Source organism: Phyllostomus hastatus, unplaced genomic scaffold (assembly GCF_019186645.2).
Source record: "Phyllostomus hastatus isolate PE091 unplaced genomic scaffold, TTU_PhHast_1.1 phas_scaffold_760, whole genome shotgun sequence".
Taxonomy (NCBI): domain Eukaryota; kingdom Metazoa; phylum Chordata; class Mammalia; order Chiroptera; family Phyllostomidae; genus Phyllostomus; species Phyllostomus hastatus.
In genome coordinates, this window is record NW_025334040.1 from 3,358,217 (window position 1) to 3,382,532 (window position 24,316).

The 24,316-nt window shown below is 51.0% G+C and overlaps 1 protein-coding gene across 2 annotated transcripts in view; it reads right to left on the reverse strand.

Annotated features, from left to right (window-relative positions):
• Window positions 1-374: 374 nt before the first annotated feature.
• KREMEN1 (kringle containing transmembrane protein 1) overlaps window positions 375-24,316 on the reverse strand; it is a 58,239-nt gene continuing 34,297 nt past the window's right edge. Inside the window, exons 4-9 of one of the 2 annotated variants that reach the window (XM_045826812.1) lie at window positions 22,036-22,160; window positions 18,695-18,848; window positions 7,939-8,271; window positions 6,902-7,063; window positions 5,739-5,823; window positions 375-4,548 (exon numbers count right to left, since the gene is read on the reverse strand). In XM_045826812.1, the coding sequence (XP_045682768.1) occupies window positions 4,380-4,548; window positions 5,739-5,823; window positions 6,902-7,063; window positions 7,939-8,271; window positions 18,695-18,848; window positions 22,036-22,160 (1,028 nt within the window). In that variant the 3' untranslated portion in view covers window positions 375-4,379. The remainder of the gene's footprint in view (window positions 4,549-5,738; window positions 5,824-6,901; window positions 7,064-7,938; window positions 8,272-18,694; window positions 18,849-22,035; window positions 22,161-24,316) is intronic. The other variant, XM_045826813.1, reaches the window with a different exon arrangement.

Genomic DNA, 24,316 nt, shown 5'->3' on the forward strand with positions numbered 1-24,316 from the left:
CCGTGACAGTTTACAGGGAGCGGAAACTGTGGACGACCGGCGGGCTGACCGACTGAAGGCCAGTCCCGACCCAGGCCTCCGAGGCAGAGACGCGGGCCGGCTGCCACCCCGCTGTCACTGTGTGGGGTGCTGACGTGGAGTGCTGGCTCTGCCAGGCCTTCCCAGCGGGAGACCACCTGTGGGTCAGAGCTGCAGCGAGGCCCGAGGGGGCCCGGGGACGCCCGGGAGAGGCCGCATGGCCTGGCGGGCCTGGCGCGGGCGCAGGGTTACGAAGGTGACCCTTCGCCCGAGGAGGAGGCAGACACCCTCCCAGCACGGACACCCTCCCACGAGCGCGCCCACAAACACACGACAGGCCAGGGCCCGTCGCCCCGTTTCTACAACAATGAGAATATTTATTTTCTCCAGGCAGTAAAAATAACATTTTTCTCTCTTTTGCAAAAGTTAAGTACCATTACATTCCATTTTCTTAAATAACAAAATCCTAAAAATATATATTAAATTGTATACAGTGCGTCACACTTCATCTCATATTTTAAAATACACGATGTTTCTATTTTATTCTCAGAGTTGCATATTAAGAGCATATTTACAAATAAAGCCTTATCATCCCAAGTCGAGGTCCCCACGGGACGGGGAGTCTGGATGCGGGCAGGTCTGGGTGCAGCGCGACCCCGGTGGCGGCGGCTGCCCGCTCTGCTCCTGAGGGCACGTCCTCTCCGAAGCAGCGGACTTGCGCCCTGGACCCTCCTCCACACCCCACGTCTGTCTCGTTGAGCAGGCTGGACTCAGCGAGACAGACGTCCACGCAGAGCACACCCCCCGCCCTGGGGTCTGCAGGTGGAGGGGAGGCCCCGTCACCCCCTAGCCGGCCGGCCCGGGGAGGCAGCTGCGGCTGGAAGGTCGGAGAAACACCCCACGCCAGGGCAGCTGAGCTGAGAGACCTGGCCAGGAGGTAGAGAGTGAGGAAGGTAAACACGGACACCGGAGGAAACAATCGAAGGTTAAAAATCCCCAAGGTAGTAACAAAAACAGACATCAAACACCAGAGAGGAGATTTGAAACCCAAGAGGGTGCCACTGGACTGGGCGGTGGAGTGGGGAGCCGGCCCGGCTCCGGGGAGAGGGGGTGGAGACCTGGGGTGGCCTCGTCGGGCAGGGCAGACGGGATCTGGGAGGCCGTCCACTAAGTGCTCGTGAGGATTAAGTGCCCAGGGCACACAGAGGCTTGGCAACGGCCCGCCTCGGGCCGACAGTGGGGCATGTGGGCGAGGCCCCTCCCCACAGCTGCGGCCTCAGGTCCAGGACGGTTGCCCTCACTAGTGCTTTGATCGTGGTGGGTCTCTGGCCGACTGGAGTCTTGAGCCAGAGCCCACACTTCAGAGGCTACAGTGAGCAACCAGGTGACCTTACTTACACCCAGAGAGGCCTCACCCTGCCCTGACGGGGCGGGGGAGGTCCCCGCGTCCATCCCTACTCCTCCTCTGCCCGGGAAGCACTGGCTCGTGGGGAAGAACTCGGGGCTCTGCGAGCCTTCCGGAGGGGCCTCGGCTGCTGGGAAGCATGGCCAAGAAAAGGTGCGACCACCCCGGGAGGCAATAGGAGCAGCTGCCCGGGGGCCCTCCCTCAGGTCGGGGCAGCCGCACGCGGAGAAGGCAGGGCCTGGGAGCTGGTGGCGGACAGGGTGGGGAGGGCACAGCGGTCCCGAGCGAGGGGAGAGCTTGCAGCACCCTCCACGCTGCACCTCGGGCAGAGGCTCTGCTCCGGCTGCTTTGAGAGCCGCCGTCCTCGGTGGTCCCCAGAGGCCCCCCTTCCATGACCTTCTGCTGTGTCATCTACAGTGAACTTTCTCAGGGCCGCCTTTCCCATCACCTCCAACCCTCACTTGCTCTTTTCTGAAGTAGTTTCTTAGAAGATCAAGTGCTCCCTCTTTCGATGCTCCTGGAAGCACGCCCCACCTCTTCTGGGACAAGGTGCGTCTCAGGTGTTTACGTAGCTGCAGAGGACCCTCGGTGGGTGTTGCCGACAGGTTCCAACCAGGACCATGGCCAGACTGTGGCCAAGGGACTTATGGGGGTTTGGCCTGGGACCATTTATGGCGACCTCCCCCCACGCTGTCCCGAGGCCGGTTTGGGTTGCGTGTGGTCCCTCCCTGGGCAGTAAAGTGATCCTGGTGGCTCCGGGCTGCTCCAGGACCAGCCGGAAGGAGGGCCCTGGGGCGTCCCCAGCCCTTCCCGGATCTCTGAGAGAGGGCGGATCCAGCCGCAGGCCCAGACAACCCACGGGCGTGGCCCTCGTGACCAGAGGCACGAGGTGAGCGGGGCAGGCGGGCGGCCCCAGAGGTCAGCGATCAGAGAAAGAAAGCCCCAGGCAGCTGAACAGCGGCTCTGGCCTGGGCGAACCCTTCGCCACATTCCACATTCCCTTTGTGCCGGGGGTGGATCTGCCCGCACAAGGCCCTTTGTGCCCGCACACCTGACACTTGGGTTTGAGAGGAGATGCCACAAAAGCCAGGAATAGCTTGGAACGGAGACTGCACATGTCAGCGTATTTCCAGCGGCCCTTGCATGGGGCGGACCTCTGTCTCCAGACCCGGGGGCTGCGGACAGCTGCTCCAGGGTAACCGCCCTGCCCAGATCAAAGCGTGAAGACAGCACGGAGCAGATCCACGCTTGTGCTAGGCCTCACTGGAGGCGGGGGCGGGCAGTGCCCCTGCCCTCCTGCGGACGCTCTGCACCCTTTCCCTCCTCTGAACGCCCCTCTGCCTGCCAGCTCCTAGTGTCTTTCCTGGCTGCCAGTGGCCACCTCTCCCGGCAGGCACCTCCCGGCTAGCCCCACACGGCCCTCTGTTTTTCTAGCAGCAGCCGGTTTCAGATGGGTTGCCAGTGTGGCAAAACCCAAGCAGGGCCGTGGTGGGCAGTGGCTTAGGGACTTGGGGAAGGCAGGCAAAGTGCTCCAAAGGGGGAACCTGTGAGGCCAGGGGCGCAGAAAGACCCCGGGCCCGAGTGCCTCTGGGGAGTCGTGTTCTAACAAAGGCTTAGGCCGGGCCTTCAGAGGCGTGGGTGGCTCTGCTCAGCTGCTGTGGGCACAGCCCGCTGTGGCTGCTGGGGGCCTCTGAACGGGAGACGGCACGGACTCTGCATTTGGAGCCATGGCACTTGGAGCTCTCAAGCTGCAAGTCTGGAGCTTGGAGAGCTCCTTCTGAGGACCGGACTTGGAGGCCGGTCCTCAGAAAATCTCCAGTTCCCAAACCCTCCCTCTCACTCCGCAGGCCATCCCTGTGCTTCTGCTCCCCACCCAGGGGCAGGGTAGTGTGGGGCCAGGGTTAAGAGCCCTCTCCTTCTCCAGCAAGCCATTCCAAACCCCACTCTGTCCCCATGGGAAGGAGCAGAGAGGGCCGCCGAGAACACCGGCTGTGGGGTGCTGTGGGGCAGCTAACGGAGGGACTGCTGGCCACCCTGTCTCAAACGATGCCGCCTGAATGCCCAGCCATGATCTTTACACTCCCTGTTCTGAGCTGAGAGTCAGCCTAGAGCATCCGGGGGAGACGAGGGCCTGGCTCAGGTCCCACGGGACCACAGGCTGTTCAGGGGCAAGGCCAGACAAATCCAGTCCAACAAGGACTCATTGAGCACCTGCACGAGCTTTCAGTAAAGCCTGTTGTGTGAATACGTCAATGGGTGCTTTATGCGGCCGCTCCACAAGCTTGCTCTGTGGGCCACCAAGCTGTGGGGAGAAGCCCAGATACGGAAGGTTTCAGGTTTAACGCGAATGGGGGTCAGCAGACCTCACCCTCAGGCCTGTTTTCACCCAGTGCCTGGAGGACAAAGCCCCAGAGTCAGCACGGAGCGTGGGCCCTCTTTAGGGCTTTGGGATGCGGGAGCACCGGCCCAGGCCAACCCTCAAGAGAACCTCAGAATTCTCTGCCCGGCCCTCTTGCAAACCACGACGACCAGGAGAAAGTGGTCTGTGTGTGGACAACATGAAGAAGAAGCAAGAAAGAGTGAACGTACGCTACACTTACCCACCACCTGACAGTCACCTAGAAGGTACCTGAACCCAGTGCTGGACACAGCCGTCTTCGTCCTCTCAGCCCCGGTGTCCCGACGCCCCTACTCCTAGACCAGAGAGAGACACACGCAGGAGGCCCCGGACCTGGGACCCTGAGTGTCTCCCTCTGAAGTGCAGCCGATGAAGCAGGAGGGACCCAGGCCACGCTGCCCCTGCCTCAGGGCGCCCTTCCCAGTCCACTGGCAGGCACCCCTGGAGAGGCGGCGGCGGAGAGGCAGGGAAGGGCTCGTGGGCAGAAACCACGGGGGAGGCGGCCCCCTGCGGCCTCGCGCTCGGGGGAGCCTCGCGTCCCGGGAAGGACGGGGCGCTTCAGTCGCTCACAAGGGGGTTGCGGTCGTCTTGCTGACTCTGACCCTTGAGCTTCTTCTTAAAGATGGAAATCGAAGTAGAAGGCTTGTAGAAAATGCTCCAGATTTCCCCTGACGTCCCTGCTTGGTGACAATCCCGAAGGTCCCCGGGAGCAGGAACACGATGCGATCTGCCAAACAAAAGTCACTTAGGGGTTCTTCGTGCGCAGCCCCCCACACCACCTGCCGTCTCGTGAGATGCCTGCGCCCGGGGAACGGGATGCTCAGCGAGGCTGCTCAAACCTGGAAAGGGCTGTCCTGAGAGATTACGAGTTTTCAAGTTCTTTCTTTTTATATAGAAGAACTCTTTCTTCAGGTGACATTTACCTAGACGCTGACCTAGTTAAAACGGGATAGAGGCAAAGCCACTCTGCTTGAAGCAGGTCCTGCTCCCCGCCCAGGGAAGCTGCAGCGGGACGCCGGAGTCAGACGGGAGCCAGGCGTGGGCCAGGGCCTCAGTGCGCCGGAGCTGCTGGGCCCCAGAGGGAGCCTCCTGCTGCCCTGCCGCGTGGGAGACACACGGTCAGGACTGCGCCTGAGAGGCCTCCAGAACGTGTGAACTGTGACTAAAAAGTATATGTATACGGCATGTGAGTGGACTCAGGAAACAATAATGACATTGTTTTCACTGAAAAATGTAACGCACAGGGCGGAGAGGCCTGGGGTGGTCCCAGTGTGGCCCCAGGCGGGCGGCTTTCCCGGGGCAGTGAAGGAGCCGTCATTTGACGCACTGGAAAGTCTGGCCGACGGCTTGTGAGAGGGCCGGGGGGGTGGGGGGGGAGCGGCTCTCACTGGACACCCGTGTTCAGGGAGGCCTTGCAGTGGAGACAACTCGTATGCCGATTACACCTCAATAAAACTCGGAAGACAAAAGAAAAGAAGTGGAGAGAGACTGGGCTGGGAACCACAGGAAAGAAAGAGTCGACGTCTAGAAAAAAAGAGAAAGGATTCCCCTCTGTAAATACACGAACTTCGGTAGCCCTTTTCCTGGAAGAACAACTGTTAAACCAGAGCAGCAAAATACGGGAAATGCTTTTTTCCAAACGGTCAGAATTGAAGGATGAAGCTTCTATAAGCTTCTTAAATAATTGCCTTAAGCCCTGGCTGCTGTGGCTCAGTGGATTGAGCACAGGCCTGCGAACCAAATGGTCGCCGGTTTGTTTCCCAGTCTACTGGGAGATGTCTACGGTCTTACCCTCCCTAGGACTAAGGGCTTTGGAGTCACGCTCTGATGTCACACTGTTACCCAGACAAACGAAGCACAGTAGGGAAGGAGCCCTGAGCCTTCCGTTCGGGGACTAGGCAGCTCTGTGGTACTCACTTGAACGTGACGTGCAGAAGTATCTTCGCTACAATGGCTGTGACCGTGAGGATGAGGAGAGTTGCCAGGCCGTACACAGTCCATCCTGCAGGTGTGAAAGACAGGCTTTATCAGACCGGCTTGACCCAAGCTTTTAGAAGGAAGCCCTCCGTGAACGCCGGCAGCTTAGAGATGAAGGTCTGGGTAAGAAGCTGCCTGCAGGTGGGAAGAGCCACTGAATGCAGCCTAGAGCTAGGCTGGCATGGAGTCCCAGCCTTCTGAGCACCCCACCTGGCTTTAGAGAGGCAGGTGGTGTGGTCCAAAACACACTGGACTCAGGGCCGGAAGGGGTGGTGCACATCCTGTCGCTACTATGCAGCCACAGATGAGTTACATAAACTGCGGGCCTCGGTTTCCTCACCTGAGGAAGGAGCCGTGAGACCTGTGGCATCCCACTGGCGTGCCCTAACCAGTGACGCAGGACAAGCGCTGGGGAGGCTCTCATCCCTGGGCTTCTGTGCAGGGTCCTACAAGGGACCTGGAAAATAGTCTGGAAATCCCTAGGCTCGGTCATTGCTAACAGTGCACTGCGGCTCTGTCAGCCCAATAAGGCCCCAGTGTCCTTGGCAGGAAAGAGAGAATGGAAGTCTGTGCCGGGCTAAGTTAGCCAGCTCGAACCACAAGACCATCACCACTCCCGATCCTTCTCCTGCATGACTTTCCTTCAGAGCTCTTACCGCTACCTGGCTTTTTATTTTGCTGCTTGTCTTTCTCTCCCCACTTACAGGCCGCTGGAGGGCAGACTTTTTTGTTTACTGTATATATAGTCCAGTGCCTATAATAGCGCCTGGCATCATTACAGCACTTACGTAGTTTTTTAATGAATGAATGAATAGAACTCTTAGCGTCGCCGAAGAATCTAGGGGGCTACAACTTGTGGCTCTAGAAAGACACTCTCAGTGTGAGAAGACACTGGATTAGCCGACCAGTCACAATGTATGGAAGGCACCCTGTGTTGGTGAGCACTCTTTCCCGAAGGACTGAGGAGTCAAAGGCCAGGACAAACACAGTGACGGAGCCGGGACCCAGGATGCGCCTTTGAATGAGAAACACCCCCGAGTGCTCTGGTTCCATAACTGCCTTCGAGCTCTGCGGCTTCCCCCAGGAAGGTGCCCGGGAACTGCTACCTGGGATGGTCTGGGGCGGGTGGCTGGGGCTGGTGGTGATGACGTAGAGGACCTTGGAGGACCGGGCAGCGCTGACGCTGAGGTTGGCCTGCTCTGTGATCACCTCGGCCAGCGTCTGGTTGGCAGTGGGCCTCTCCTGGGGCAGTTCTTCCTTGACGGCTGGAAGTGCAAAAGGAATTAACTGGGGAAAAGCTGGGAAAGACCATGAAGAGCTGGGGGGGCCGGGGGGGGGTGGGTGGGGCACTCGCTATGTAGAAAGACTGTTTCCTCTGATCTAATTCTGGGTGCGACCCTCTCCCCTGGCCCCAGTGGCACCCAAGCAGAACCTGCCGGGCCCTGGCCCTGAAGGAGGCAGAGGGAATGATCTGTCAACTTCCAGTCATTTGACTGGTCCCTTGGCAGACACCGGAGCACACTTTACCATTTTCCTACCCTGTGCCTTTGTAGCTGTGGCTCCTTCGGCCTGGAGGCCTTCTTCCTCTCTATCTGTTGACCCGGATCCTGCCTGTGTTTCAAGACTCTCCCTCCTCGGGGAGGCCTCCTACCTCTGACTCCCCAGGAGCACACGCTGACCAAACCCTTCCTGACACCCTTGACATCTAGGACGAAGACCGCGTCCCGGACACCCGCTGTGTTTCTCGTGTGCCGGCAAAGGGATGGGCCTGGAACGCGTGTGTCCAGGGTGGAGGGGCGCAGCGCGGGGCTCCATCCCAGGGGGATTTCAGGGTTGGCTGGGGTCCTGAGAGGCAGGAGGAGGGACCAAAGGGCCTCCTCAGAGCCTTCCAGATCTACCAACCTCAGCTTTTCCTTTCACTTGTTCTTTTAACTCTCCCATCAGAGCTACTAACAGGGCAGAACTGACAGGTCTTACCTCTTTTCTGTACCGTAAAATGTATGTGAGTTATGAAGTGCAAGGAGGGGGAGACCGGAGGCTGAGTCAGTAGCCGCTGACTCAGACCACCTGGCAAGGACCGTCCAAGGGCCACGGGTCACGAGGCGTGCAAGAGACGCCCGGGGCGCACAGGAAGTCCTACCTTGGTATAAGACAGCGAACCCCTGGGCCTGGTTGATGCGGTCGGAGAAGAAATACAGGATGACGAAGTCCCGAGAGACATTGAAGGACAGAGGGGGGCGGCTCCGTCCGCTGAAGCGGACCAGGACCCGGTGGGTGTAGCCGTCCAGCAGCTCCACCATGTCGGCGGAGTCCCTGATGTCGAATAGGGTGAAGCTGAAGTGGATGCGGGAGGCTCCCGGCACCCGGATGGTCCAGTAGCAGACCCTCCCCGTGGCGTAGGTGTCCGGAAAGTCAGGGGAGTAGATGACAGAGGTCATGGCCGAGTAGTTCCCACCGCAGGCGCCGACGAGAGCTGGGGAAGACAGAGGACACGGGCCCTCAGCCGGGGCTCAGCTATGGGGCTCGCTTTCCGGCCAGTTACGGACGACACTCTCTTAACTCATGTGATACGGTTTGGGACGCTGGGTTTTTTTGTCTATGAAACCAGGCTGTGTTCTGTTTCAGGATCGAATCACAGAACGAATCACTTAAACCCTGAGCTGTGGAGGCTCTTTTATTTTTTGCCCAGGAGACCTCAGAGTCGGCACACAGCACAGCGGTGTGGCCCAGGTGGGGGCCAGGCTGGAGTCAGAGAGTCTGGGGCTGGGCCCAGCGGGGCCATGTGATCCCTCACTTCCAGGCCTCCCGCCTCCCTCAGTCGGGGATGGAGAGACCACCATCTGCTCCCGTATCACATGAACGTGTGAGGACGGACGAGATAAAGCACACGAAACCACCAGGACCTCTGTGCAGGGAGGCTCTCCACGGGTGCCGTTGTACACAGAGAAGGGCAATGCACAACACGTGAGGGTCCACGCTTCTTTGTCAAGTGGAGACGGCACGAGAAATGACCTCCTGCGTGCAGGGGGCTCACTCAATTCTGATCACTCTACCAGCACATTCGAGTTCTCCGGACTCCCGTTTTGGACCTGCAGCTTCTAGGAAGGGGACACGACCACCCGACCGTGTCTTTTGTGGCGAAGTGTGAACTAGACCCCGGAATGAGCGTCCTCGGGAGGGAGCGCAGGGCTGGGGTTTAAAAAGCTCGGGGGGAGTTCCACTTCCCTTTAGGATGTAGAAAGCAGGAAGAGAATTCTGCTTCCATCCAAATGAGGAAACGTTCAAAACTTTTACCAACCTGTCAGGAAGCTGAGGTCTGAAGACAAATGGAATTTAATTCTGAAGAGTAAGAAGCCCCTTCAACGAGACCAGGCCACACAAAGGTGCTTCATCTTTGACAGAGCACAGAGGAAGAGGCAGCCGCCATGAAAGCAGGTGAGAAGGAAGCAGCTAAACTTTAACAAGTCCGTAAAGGTTGAGAGTAGGCTGGCCCCTCGTCTAGGAAAACCAGCAGCCCCCGACACAACGGAGTCCGCACTGACTCACAAGCAGTTCCAGGCAGGCCTCCACCTGGTGCACACCAGAGGGACTGGGGTGGGACAGCACGGGTTGGTGGCCCGGGTGTGGTGGTGTGACACCTGCCGCTGCTGGACAGGTGTGAGACCCTGCTGCTTCCCAGAGCCTCCTCCCAAAGGAAGCGAAGCCTTCCTTAAGCTACGGGGGAAGGGGCACCAAGCCCTCTTGCCCCCAGAGCCAGGGTAGAAACGAAACCTGTTTGCCCCTGCGGAGAGGGAGTAAAGGACTCTCCCCTACCTGCTGAAGTAACCAGGCAAGGATCTTCTGCTTCTCGGGGAAGAGCAGAGGCAAAAGCCACCAGCCCCTGGTTGCCCTGAGCCCTGGGATCCTGCACCAGTGAAAGCAGGGGCAGGAAATCTCTCCTTCCCAAGAGCCACCAGAGATGCCAGGCAGTGTTCGGCTGCCAGGGAGAGGGAGGGGGTGTGGGGATGCTGAAGAGGTCCCACCCCTGAGCCCAGTAGCACATCCTGGTTAAGAGCGAGGATGGACAGGAGAACCAAGACACTCCCCACCCCACCCCTCGCCCTCACAGAGCACAGCATCAAGGAACAAGCAGCAGCAGCCCACCACTGAGGGAGGGGAAGATGCCCTTGGGGGCACGGGTTTGTAGCAGCTGCTCAACGCTGAGGGTACAACAGGAACATGGAAAAAAACCCACTGGCACCCCAGGCTCCACAATAAGCCCAAGGCACCAGCAGCTCGCCACTGAAGGGCTGTGGAGCCCGGCACGCACTGAGGACAGTGACAGGAACGGGAGAGCCCAGGCACAGCTCACTGCTGCCAGAAGGGCTCCGTCCCCGCACTGGGCAGGCCTGCCCTTTCCAGGTGTGAGGGTTTCTTCACCTCAGCCTCTACTGGTCTTCTGTATATTGTGTGCGGTATTCAGTAAAATATTACAACACGCATAACAGCAAGGAAGTAAGCAAGACAGAAAGGAGAAAAAAGACTCATTGTTAAGAGATAAAGCATCTGGTCAAAATAATATACATAATCTCAAATCATTATGTTGTAAACCTAAAAAAAAAACGTTATATGTCAATTACATCTCAATTCAGGAAAAGGAGAGGTGAAACGATCCAGAGAACCAGCCTCACTCACTAGTGACCCAGATGTCAGAGCCCCCGGAGGCGCGAGACTGACACAGGAAGCGCCGAGGGGAAAAGATGGGCGACACACCTGAGCAGACTGGGAACCTCAGCAGAGATGCGAACACTATAGAAAGAGTCAAGTGTAAATGCTAGAAATACAACAATGATCAGAGACAAAATAATTCCTCTGATAGGCTTATGTACAGACTACACGTAGCTGAGCAAAGAACAAAAACATTTGAAGACAGGTCAGTAGAAATTATCCAAAATGAAACGCAGAGAGAAAAAGAAGTGAAAAAAGGAACAAGAGCACCCGACACCTGTGGAACTACGTCAGACGGTCTGACAGTATGTAACTGGAGTCCCATCAAGAGAAGAAAAAGAGAACAGGGCAGAAGAGATTTGAAGAGAAAATAGCTAAGAATGTTCCAAAGTCAATGAAAAGTAATCTAAGAACCTCAGCAAACTCCAAGCAAATAAATTAAAAACAATAAACAAGACAGCAAAGAAAACACACCTAGATACATCGTAGTTAAATGTTGGAAACCAAAACCAAAGGTAAAATGCTGAAAGCAGGCAGTAGATGAGAAAGGATTGCATACAGGGGAACAGAGACAGAGCAGACATCTCTAGAAGCTATGCAAGCCACGAGACAAAGAAATATTTCTTGAAGTACTAAAAGAAGAAAAACTGTCAGTATAGAATTCAATATCCAGCAAAGACATTTTTAAAAAATGAAGGTCAATGAAGGCTTTCTCAAATAAAAGCTGAGATAGGCCATTGACAGGAGACCTGCATTAGAGAAAATGCTAAAGGAACTTCTTTAGGCTGAAAAAATATGATACCACGCCTGGCTAGTGTAGCTCAGTGGATTGAGCACCACCCTGCAAAGAACCAAAGGGTTGCTGGTTTGCTTCCCAGTCAGGGCACATGCCTGGGCTGTAGGCCGGGTCAGGCCTCTAGTAGGGGGCACACCAGAGGCAACCACACATTGATATTTCCCTCTCTTTCTCACTCCCCTCCCCTCTATTATAAAAAAACAAAAAAGAGAATATGATACCAGATGGCAAATAAGAACAAAAAAAGATGTTTGACACAATAAGTAATTAGAAATGCAAATTAAAATCACCACACACCTGGTACAATAACTAAAATTTAGAAAAGAGACAATAACCCTGGTTGGTGTGGCTCAGTGGATTGGGTGCTGCCCTGTGAACTGAAAGGTCGCCGGTTCAATTCCCAGTTGGGGCACATTCCTGGGTTGCAGGCCAGGTCTCTACTTGGGGGCGTGTGAGAGGCAAGTGATTGATGTATCTCTTGCACTTCGAGGTTTCTCTCCCTCTTTCTCCCTCCCCTCTCTCTACAAATAAATAAAATCTTAAAAAAAATAAAACACAGACAATACAGAAGTTCATGTGAGAATGTGCAGCGAAGCAATTGGAAGTCTCATATACTGTTTGTTGGTCAGAATGCAAAGCAGTAGGTATAGCCACTTTGGAAAACAGTTGGCAGTGTCTTATAAATGTTAACACTCACTTAGCATATGACCCAGAAATCCTGGACTACTACGAATTTACTCAACATAAATGAAAACATATGCTCACATAAACACTTGTACATCTCTGCTTTTCGCAGCTTTACAGCACCTCTACCATAAACAGATCGATGTTTATCAACTCTAAATGGATGAACAAACTGTGAGCTATTTGTGCAAAGGTGTGCTTTTCAGAATAAAAAGGAACTAATGAAGCAACACAGGTGAATCTTGAAATCATTATTCTAAGTGAAAGAAGCCAGACACAAAAGGTTAAGTAACGTACGGCTTCACGTCCATGACGGTCTCACAAGACAGACCTGCACAGACAAAATACAGGTCGGTGGTGGCTGAGGGCGGGGGTGCGGGGAGGACTGGCCATAAAGGGTCATGAGAGGTCTTCCTTCCTCCCACCTTCCCTCCCTCCCTTTCTTTTTAGAGAGAGAAGGGAGAGAGAAGGAGAGGGAGAGAAACATCGATGTGTGAGAGAAACATTGATCGGTTGCCTCCCGTACGCACCCCAACTGGGGGCCAAACCTGCAACCCAGGCGTGTGCCCTGACCAGGAATCAACCCGGTGACCTTTCACCTTGCGGAGGATGTCCAACCACCTGAGCCACGCCATTCAGGGCATGAGGAAACTTTTAAAGTGATGAAAATGATCTGTATCTTGGTTGTGTATATTTACTAAATGTCACCTACTAAAAGGGTGATATTTACTGTATGTAAATTATACCTAAAAAAACCTAAGTTAAAACAACAACAACAATGAATTCCTAGGTTCTAATCCCGACCACTTTACCACACAGTAACTGAATTTGAGCAAGATTCTTCCTTCTGTATATCTTTGTCTCCCCATCTGCAAAACGAAGACGACAACAGTTTCTCCCTCATGGGGCTGTAAGGTTTAAAATGGGTCGGTACATGTCAGGTGTTTGGGTATAGGACCTGGCACACAATGCAAGCTCAGTAAGTATTAGCTACTCTATCATTATTATGAAAGAATAAAACACCCACGTTAAACTGACACTTCAACAGCAAAGGCAGACCTTGAACTTGGAACTTTTGGTTCCCAGATGTGTGCCATGCTGACAGCACATCCAGTTCCGCAGTTTTGAGAACAAAAACGCATGGCATCTATGACGGATTATGAAGATTCAGTGATAATCCAGCAAGAAACCTGAAACTTAGGAACATACTCAAGACCTTACCTTTGTGGGGTAGAGCGGCCTGACACACACAGCCTGGGATGTGTCTGTCAATCGGTGCACGCCTGTTTAATGGAAGCACTTTCCTCCTCGCTGGTGTGTAGAATAATGGTGCGACTCACAGGTGATGGCACCTCGGAGTCTACGAAACACGAGGACTCACGCAGCCCCCACAGTCAGGTTCCACCGGGCCCTGGCCCTCAGTCCTTTTCACTATTACTCTCCCCCCCACACTAAAACACAAGTCCCATAAGGGCAGGATTACTATCTGTGGGACTCTGGGCAAGTTACTTTATGACCTTCAATTTTCCTGTCTGGCAAATAAGGATAACAACACCTGCATCACCGTACTGAGAATTAAGAGAAAGAACGCGGGGAAAGCGAAGAGCGCAGTGCCCTGTAAATGTAGGTACCCAACTAATGTCACAAAGTGAGACCCAGGCTAAAGGATTCATTCATCCCTTCAGCGCCTAGAAGCTGAGGAAGGCTTAAGAGGACAGCTTGGACAGTCCCTGTAACCCACTGCCTGTCTGGTTGTCTTTTTGGTTCTGTTAATCCAGTACATTAAGTTCCGGGGGCAGCAGAGGCTCTGAAGCCTCCGCCAGGGCTGCATTTACACACAGCACACAGCCTGACTTCCCCACGCTCGTGAGAGCTTGCTGAAAAATCGGCCACGGAGTCTAGGACAAATGACTTGGTGTGGCAAAGCTGGCCCAGCAGACAGCTTCTGCCAGCTGCCTCCACAGTCTCTCTCCTGAGGTGCAAATGCAGCCTAAGTGCCTCTGGAGATGAGGAACCGGAAACGCCCCTTTGTAATGAGCAGAGAACAGGAGGGTCTCGCTGACATGCTGAGACCAGGGTCGAACCACACTGGTAGCAGAGCCTGATGCTTTAGGACAGAGACTGTAACCTGGTCCCTCTCTCACCATCTGAGTTCTCTGATCTCCTCACAATTATGGGGTGGTCTATGGGCACCATCTCCAAAATGCTCAGCCTAATCCATCCAATGGATCACAAGCATCTCCATGAGGTGGGGACTGGAGCTATTTAAACTATTTTACTCTCTCATTAGGTGAAACTTGAGATTATTGTTACAGCGCTGTATTTTGTACCTTTCTTTGCAAAGAAAGCTATGGGGTATGAGCCTGCAGAGTTGGCTACTGTCAGGAGCCCCTGCCAGCCGGTACACGCCAGGGCCTCTGAAGACAGGAGCAGGCGGCCATCTGACCGCCGGACGCCGCGGTCCTTGAGAGGCTGGACGCCGGAGAGGGCCGCTCCTGGAAAGCTGCAGAAGGGGCATGTCTGATGATAACCAGAACTGTGCACACTTTGTTCCCAGACTTTTAAAGTGTTAAGTTGGATCTGTAATCTATGACTTATTTTATTATTGCTAATAAAAGAAATTGAAGCTGCTGAAAATAGAAACACCCAAAGCATGGCAAGCCTGGGTTGGAGCCTGGCTCCAGCTCTGGTTAGCCCGCATGGATTGGCCTGCCTGTTGACGCACAGGTTTCCTACCAACGGGGCTGCTGCGAGGATTGCATAATCAAACAGACAGAAGCGCCCAGCACCGAGTCTAGCATACAGCAAGCACTCATAGACAGCACTGACTTTCATTATAATTAATTCATGTTAGTGCACCTTGAGTGAGGTCCAGCACTGTCTCCTAGATATGCTTCTAGTACCAAAGATGACACTCGGTATGTGACTGAATGTAAAGCAAGTTATTTCCATTTGATGACTCCAGCAGAGGCACTGCATTAAAGTAAACATAACTCCACCTGCCACACAGCAGATACTCCAATAAAAACGTGCTAAATGAATGAAAACTAATCATATAAAAACTACATCCTATTCTTCATTAATAAAGATTTCCCCATCCGAGCCACTTTGAGGTGTATGATGAGTGGTACTAGCATATTCCCAGCGCTGTGTGACCATCACCGCTATCCAGTGCCAGCAGGTTTTCACGACCCCGGAAAGGAGACCTGTAGCCATTCAGCGGTCACTTCCCATTCCTCCCCTCCCGCCAGCCCTCGACAAGCATCGCTGTTTTCTGTCTGTATGGATTTGCTGTTCTGGGCGTTTCCTACAAACGGAACCACAAAAGGTGTGGCATGTCATAGCACGTGTCGGCCCTTCATTTCCTTCTGTGGCTCGTTACTATTTCCTGTGTGATACACAGGCGAACCTCAGAGACATTGCCGGTTTGGTTCCAGACCAAATGAGGCAACTACCCCAATAGAGTGAATACCTCAGTAAAGTCAGCCACGTGAAAGATTTTGGTTTCCCAGTACACATCAAAGCTGTGTTTTGCCGTGGCTGGTGTGGCTCAGTGGACTGAGCACCAGCTATGAATCAAGAGGTCATCGGTTTGATTCCCGGTTGGGGCACGTGCCTGGTTGGGGCATGCAAGACAACCAATCGATATCTCTCTCCCTCTCTTTCTTCCTTCCTTCCTCTCCCTCAAAGAAATATTTAAAGGTTATGCTTATACTACACTGTAATCAATTAAGTATACAATTTACAGTATGTCTAAGAAAAGTATATACCTTAATTTAAAAACTTTATTGCTAAAAAATGCCAACCATCACCTGAGCCTTCAGCAAGTCAATCTTTTTGTTTTTAAACAGTCTTACCTTTAATTTGTAAAAAAAAAAAGGCAATATCTGTGAAGGGCAATAAAGTGAAGAGCAGTAAAATGTGATCTACCTCCACCACATTTTGTTTACCTGTTCATCAGCCGATGGACAGAAGGCTGTTGCCACTTTTGGCTGCAATAAATAATGCTGCTAAAAACTTTCGTGTACAAGTTTTTGTATGAACATATGTCTTCAGCTCTCTTGGGCATACAACTAAGAGTGGAAACTGGGTCATAGGTAAGTCTGGTTCATGTTTTAAGAGACTGCCAGACTGTTTTCCAAAGCAGCTGCACAATTCAACGTTTCCACCAGCACTGTATGAGGATTGTAATTTCTCCATATCCTCAGCACCACTGACTTTCCACTGTTAAAAATTAACACAACACTCAAGTGTTCTTCTACGCACGGCTCACCTCCTAAACCCAGGGGGCATGGAGGCGGCAGTGGGTGCAGGGTGTGGAAGCTGCAAGCAAGTAGGCTCTTCATTCACGGATTCCTCTCTCCTGAATAATGGGTTTTAAATCTACATGTACCTATTTGATTTTTCCCCTGAAACTTTAACTAAGCTGCTGTTTTCGTCCATGCAACATTGTATACTTGCTTGTGTATAGAAGTTTGATTGTGCACAGAAGTTTGATTGTGTACAGAAGTTTGATTGTGTATAGTAGGAGGAAGCATGCTTTTTCTATAAAGCGTGTCATTTCTATAAAGACTCTATACATGTTCTGCATGCAAAATTTAAAAAATTTAAATTGTCCCGATTCTATTTTATACATGGAGAAACAATCCTATCTTTCTAAGCAGTAACAGAGGAAGACTAGTGGTTTGTGCATTTTGATATATTTGAGTTCGTTTTTTCCACAATGTAATACTTTTGATACAATTGGGTTTCTCATATTTCCCTAGTTCATGTACATCAGAACACTAAATAATACTGTTTGAGTTTTATGTTGCAAGAACAAATGAAATGAGCTTGAATAGTGCTACAAAAATTAATGCAATATTCTGTTTAAAGTGGAAAAACAGGCAGTGAACCCACATCCCCTGCTCCCGTTTACTGGCCAGAGCCGCGCACGGCTCGTCGGCAGAGCGAGCCTCAGTGAGTCGTCGTCCTCTCCCGTCCTAGGACTCCCGAGTCTCCTTCTGAGTACAGTCGGAGTGAGGAAATAGTGCCTTCCTCCGACGGCTGCTGGAGGGCCTAATGTAACAGTTTCTATAAAGGCTCCATACCTACGTGGTAGTCTATGTTCATCTTCCTTTTTTCACTTGAGGGTATACCAGACAATCTGTAAGCTCAGGAAACATACCTGCCCGGTTCAGGGTGTCAAGGCAGAGGATTTTACAACCATGAACCCTGGAAATGAAAGGTTGAATAGAGGTATGGTGGTGCCTCATGTTGGCCAACTATTCTTCCTTTAACATTAGCTAAGGTTCCGTCTTTATCTTTAAATGCTCGGTTTTCTTTAACAGAAACCGAGCGTCTGTCTCTGGACAACGAGATGTACAGGAAGCCACTGGCGGTCTCCCCTTCCCGGAAACATACGCTCTCCAAAGAGATATGTTCAAGTCCTGATGCCTGGTGTCTGTGGATGTGACCTTATTTAAAAATAGGGTCTTATCTTTACCGGTGCAATCAAGTTAAATGAGGCCGCGCTGGATTAGGGTGGGCCCTGAGTCCAATGCCGAGGGTCCTTACGGGGAGACACAGAGACACAGAGACACAGACACAAACAGAGCAAAGATGAATGCGTGAAGACAAGGCAGAGACTGGGAGTAACGCCGCTCAAGCCGAAGAATGCCAAGGATTATGGCAACGACTGGACGCCAGGGAAAAGCAAAGAGGGGTTGTTCTCTGGAGCCTTCCCAGGGACCATGTACCCGATGACACCTTGACTTCAGACTTCTAGTCTCCCAGACTGTGAGAGAATACATTTCTGTGGTTTTAAGCCACACAGTTTGTGATCATTTGTTATGGCTGCCTTAGGTAACTAATACACCATATGACGTTTTTGTCTAAAACCGCGCTACTCTGCCTAGTGGAGATGTCAAGAGTGTAACAAAAACGTTATAGACTCTGCAGCGTGTTTTAGTGATCTCAAGTCTTTCTCGTGTCTGCCTCATTTGTGACTTTCTCCTTTCTGCCATCCAGAATCTAGGACTACGGCACCAGAGTGCAATTGCGGCTCGCCCAAAGTCTCACTCCAACGGAGTGGGCGTGGCTGGGTTATGACGAGGGGTTGGGTGGCCCAGAGGTTGTGACAAGTTGCTGGAGAGGCCGAGGCCTTGGACCCACACCCCGTTGGGAACGTGCGCTGCCGCCTGCCAGCACTGCACACATGTGGCGGGTCAGAGAGGAGGGGGTCAGGGCACACTCAGTACTGGGCCTGGAAGACAACTCGAAGCTTGTGCTCTGCTCAGCTGCATCCCAATAAGATATAGATCCCAAAATGCCTAAGAAAACACTAAAAGGGCTTGGTGGTCACATTGAAACAGGAGGTTTGTTTGTTTTTTAAAGAGGATCTTAAAGCTGACACTGAATCATTATGTCACTGTCCACATCAAATTGGAAAGGTCATCTTTTCTAGATTATCTCAAAAGGCCATGGCTCTTCCAGCACAGGACGCACTGTCATCCATTACTTGTTAAGTGAACGTCTTCCCTTCTAGACGGCGGGCGGGGGCTGAGTGTTCGTGTTCAGGGTCTGGTCAGGGCCTGGCCTGCAGAAGGTGCCTGAGATGTATTGCCAAGTGAATGGAGAAATAAACGGAAGGGAGGGAGGGAGAGCAGGCCTGTTCCCCGGCCCAAGGGTTCCTGTGTCTGCAGCAGCAGTGGGCCCAGCGCATACTCACTGTCGAAGAGGATGATCCGGCCGTCGCCGCCGCAGGGCTGGGCGTGATCCCCGAAGCAGACGCTGTTGCACTCGGTGCTGGCCGCCTCCCCGTACGTCCAGTAGTCGGGGTTGTTCCCACAGAAGCAAGCGTAGCCCGACTCCATCCCAGCAAACTGCCGCAACAGAGAAGCCGTACTTGGTCAGGGTCAGTCGGGGACGGCACATGCCCTGAAGGAGCCTGGGAAAGTTGGCCCCAGCCAGCAACCAGCCTCTCCTTCCAGCCCACCTTTCCCCTGGGACCTCGCCCTCGTCCTGTTCTTGTAACACTCCACTCCACTGCGATCAGCAACTGTGTATTACCCCATGTTTCCCCTTCAGTGAGCATGCCTTTTAAATGTTTACAGTTCTACTGAGTTCAGCTAAGGTTTAAGGGGGGAATCCCAAAAGTTTGAAACAGTAATAATAATAACAGTTAAGCATTTTACTGAATTTTTACTATGTGCCACATAGTAAGTTCCTTAGAGCTAGTCCTCCAGCAAATTCGTTATAGGCCCCATTTAAATTTTTATTTTATTTTTTCTATTACCATTCAGTAAATTATTTATATGGTGTAGAGTTCTATGAATTTTAACCCATGCACAGATCTGTGTGACCGCTCCTACAGTCAGGATATGGGACAGGTGCGTCACCCCAGTAACCTCTGTCATGCTGTTATTACTTCACAGTTTCCCCTCCTACAACTCCTGGCAACCACCGATGACTTTTCTATTCCTATAGGTTTCTTTGTTTTTGTTTTTGTTTTCTCAAAAATGTCATATGCCATAGACTGAATGTCTGTGTTCTTCTCCCCCTCTGAATTCCTATGTTGAAAGCTGACTCCAGAAATGGTATTACTCGGAAGTGAGGCATTTGGGAGGCGATGGGGCCATGAAGGCAAAGCCCTCGTGAGTGGATCGGTGCCTTTACAAGAGACCCCAGAGGCCTCCCCTGCCCCTTCTGCCACGTGAGGACACAGGGAGGACACGGCTGCCTGTGAACCAGGAAACAAGTTCTCATCAGACACCACACCTGCCAACTCCCTGATCTTGGATTTCTCAGCCTACGGACCAATGACATTGAGTGTCTTTTCATGTACTTACTGGTCACTTGAGTATCTTCTATGGAGAAATGCCTATTCAAATCCTTTGCTCATTTTTAGTTAGGTTGTTTGTTTTCTTATTGTCACATGGTAAGAATTCTTTATATACTCTAAGCATTAGATCCTTTTTCAGATATATGATTTGCAAATATTTTCTTCCATTCTGAGTTGTTTTTCACTTTCTTAATAGTGTTCCTAACACAAAAAGGTTTTAAATTTTGATGAAGTCCAATTCATTTTTTCTTTAAATGCTGCAGCTTTTGGTATCATAACTATAAAACCATTGCCTAATTCAAGGTCATGCATATTTATACCTATGCTTCTTTCTATGAGCTTTATGGTTTTAGCTATTACATTTAGATCTTTGATCTGTTTTTAGGTATATGATGTGAAGTAAGGGATTCAAAGTCATTCTTTTGCATGTGGGTACCTGATTGTCTCAGCATCATTTGTTGAAAAAACTATTCTTTCCCCATTAAATGATATGGCACCCTTGTCAAAAGTCAATCCACCTTAAATAAATGTATAGGTGAATTTCTGGACTCTAAATTCTATTCTATTGATCTGTATGTCCATCTTTATGCCAGTACCATAGTTATTTTTTAAGTACAACTAAAAGTTAATTTTGTCTATGGTGTGTTATAAGGATAGAGGTTCATTTTTTTCTTTGCCATGAAGAGCTCCAGTTTTTCTCCAAAGTCACTGCTGAAAGACTGTCCTTTCTCCCACTGAATTATCTTGGCATCTTTGTTGAAAACCAATTGTCCATATAAGTGCAGGTCTATTCCTGGAACTAAATTAGTTTCACTGATCTATAGCAGAGATTGGAAAAGTTTTTCTATGAAAGATCAGATAGTTTAGCAAATACTTTCAGCTTTGTGAGCCATATGATCTCTTCTCAATTACTTAACTTTGCTGTAGTAGAATGAAAGCAGGCCCAGACAGTATGCAGATTAATGAGTGTGACTATGTTTCAATAAAACTGTATATATAGAAATAGGTGGGTGATAAGATTTGGCCCACATATCATTGTTTGGTGACTCCTGACCTATGGAACTACTGCCATGCCAATAGCACTTTCTTGATTACTATATGTTTTTTTTTAATATTTTATTTATTTATTTTTAGAGAGAGGGGAAGGGAAGGAGAAAGAGAGGGAGGGAAACATCAATGTGTGGTTGCCCCTTGATTGCCCCCTACTGGCGACCTGTCCTGCAACCCAGGCATGTGCCCTGACTGGGAATCGAACGGACGACCTCTTACTTCACAGTCTGGTGCTCAATCCACTGAGCCACTCATTTTTATATTTATTTCTATATCAAAAACTATGCACTGTGCTAATAACTTCAATCCCTGTCCAACATTATATGCTTCGTCCCAGCTTTCCCTGGCTCCTTTCTTCAACAGTGACAAACATGGCCCCTGTTACACTCAATATATTAGAAGATCAATCCTTTGCAAGGAACTAATCGTGAGATCACGTTGGGTCAATTGTCTTGCTCAGTCACCTTTCTGACATAGGCCCTGAACTCCGCCAGGTTATTCTTCTTGCTTCGGCCTGATTAATGGACTTTCGACTGAATTAGTAAGGAGGGAAGGGAGAAAAGAAGGGAGGGAGAGAAGGAAAGAAGAGGGAGGGAGGGAGGGAGAGGGAGGGGCAGAAGGAGGGAGGAAGGAAGGAAGGAAGGAAGGAAGGAAGGAAGGAAGGAAGGAAGGAAGGAAGGAAGGAAAAATGGAAGGGAAGGCAACAAGTTAGTTTACTTCTTTTTTGATATAATAAACAATAGCATTATTGAATTTTAATGGCCAAAGAATGGATTTCAGATAGAGGAATGGATAGGAAGGAAAGAGAACATTTTGAACTGGTGTCTAGGCTGGGCCCCCACATGTGTCAGGGAAGTAATAACCTCCTTGGCTGACTCCCAGGGCTCCTGCAGGGCCAGAGGGTCCCTGCTCATAAATACAAGGGCACGAGGAAGCATGTGACTCTGTCGGAAGTCAAACAGTGATGCAGATACTGGGATGTTCCCCAGGGTCCTTTTCCTTCAGTCTCCTGAATCCTAAGCCCCACCCTTCCTCCAACTTCTCCTTGGCAGAAAACTGAAGTTGTATGGCTTCACAGGTTGTGTTTCAAAAAACGCACATGTATTTTTAAGTTATCTCAGCAGAATGCATTTACATCTTTATCTATTTCTACAGATACACAGCCCCAGGACAATTACCTTGAACCTCTGGCTTCGACAAAAACTGATGCAGGTTTGTATGGTGAGTTTGTTCGATGTCTTACTGGCGCCAGTTAGAGGAGGTGGGTTTCCATGATCCTTGTAGCAGCCGAGGTTTCCAGGCACTGGAGAAGAAAGAAAAACAGAAGGATTTCACAACATCTGGCTGTGAAACACCAAGGAGGAAAAGCGCGTTGTGCCAGGTGCTGTCATCTGTCAATCTTTCCACTCCCTAGGCACAAATACATAACAAACAACAAGCTTTAAAAATGGAAGCCGTGGTGTCCTCTGCTCAATGCCATGTTTTTGTTTTACTTTGAAGAGTAGGTGAGGCCCATATTACTAACCCTGAGAAATTTTTCACCTGTTCACTATTGATAGAATTTTGTATCAAAGAGAGCCAGGAATACTTCCCTAAAAATAGAAGCTAGGATGTGTACATTGTTTCAGAGTCACTAGAGGGCCGGGGAATGTCTGGGAAGCCCGTCACTGTACCCTTCGTGCCTCCCCTTGTTCCTTAAAAAACTCTGCAGCGGGTTCCCCGAGGCCTTTTGGTAAGTGTGTTAGTTTCCTGTTGCAGCTAGAACAAATCCCTAGAGGCAAAGACAGCAGAAACTCACTGTCTTACATACAGTTCAGGAGGTCAGAGGTACTAAATGGATCTCATGGATCTAAAAGTAAGGTGACAGCTGTTTTTCCTTCTGGAGGCTCCAAGGGAGAGCCTCCATTCCTTGCCTCTTCCATCTCCTAGAAGCTGCCCCTACTCCTTGGCTCGTGGCTGCACCGCTCCAGCCTCTGCTTCCACTGCCACACCACCTTCTCCTACTCGGCTCCTCCGCCTCTCTGTTGTGAGGACCTGTGTGGTTACACTGGGCCTCACCCGCATAATTCAGGGTAATCTCTGCATCTCAGAATCCTTAACTTAATTACACCCCCAAGGGATTACAGAGGCATTACAGAGACATAGTTTTTGGGGTGTGTGTGGCGGGGCGGGGGGGGGGGGCATTTTTTTGACCGATCATAGTAAACGTACTAGTGTTTCACAATCACACAGTCAGACGTTTTGATCTGGCATACAAGGCTGTATCTGGGAATACGGAAACCTGAGCAAGTACCAACTGTGACAGACAGCGTTCAGAGATGGCCCTCAGTGATCCCCACCGCCTGGCGGTTGTGCCCTTGTGTGATCCCCTCCCCTCGAGCGGGGGCTGGAGTAGTAACTTGCTTTTGACCAACAGAATGGGGCAAAGTTAACGGAATGCCACTTCTGTGACTCGGTTCCAAGAGACGGTGACTTCTGCTTTGCTGATAACAGATTCTCTCTGTTGCCTTCTTGGCTTATACAGTTTGATGAAGGAATACGTCATGTGAGAGAGGAACTGAGGACGGCCTTCGGCCAACAGCCCGCAAGGAACCGAGACTTGAAGCTTCTGCGAGACCGAGTCCTACTGATCATTACGTACGCTTGAAGTCGATCCTTCCCTAGCGGAGCCTTCAGATGTGACCCCAGACCTGGCAGACACCTTGACTGCAGCCTTACGAGAGACCTTGAAGCAGAGGACCCAGATAGGCAACATGCAGATCTCCTGACCCACAGAGAGTGTGAGGCAGTAAATGTATGCTGTTGTAAGTCACCGCATTTTAGGGTAATGTGTTATACCGAAAGAGCGAACTGATATAGCTATATAACACATACTAAATATAAGCTTATTGAATGAAGGAATGAATTTATTTTGGCCCATGGACAAACAACCTCTCTGGACCTTAGCTTCCCGTCTCTGTTATTAATTTATGAATCACTCTACCAGCAGATGAAGCCAGTTCCCTCTTTCCTCTGCTTGGCTCCTCACAGCTTATACAACTGAAGGTATAATAAGACATGAATGAGGCACGGTCCTAGGGGTACTTCCAGGTCAGTTAAGAGTTACTGTTATTCAACATCAAAGTAAGCCATATAGACCCTTATGATTAAGGCTGGGAAACAGCACAGTCCAATATAATATAAAAGCTTTATATTCACATTAGTCTTTTGACATACACACATATACACATGCATATGTGTACACATGTACATGTATATACACGTGTATATGTGTGTATGCACACATCCACACTTTTAGTTCCTGCCACCATCTGCATCTAACTAGCTCATTTTAAATGGGCAGGAAGTACCCCTCTGCTAACCCAGAGTCACCCTGCCCCCTCTCAGCCAACTGGTTACCCGTCTCCCTTACGTCACATGTGGTTCAAATATAACAAATGTGGCTCACCACACAAATGC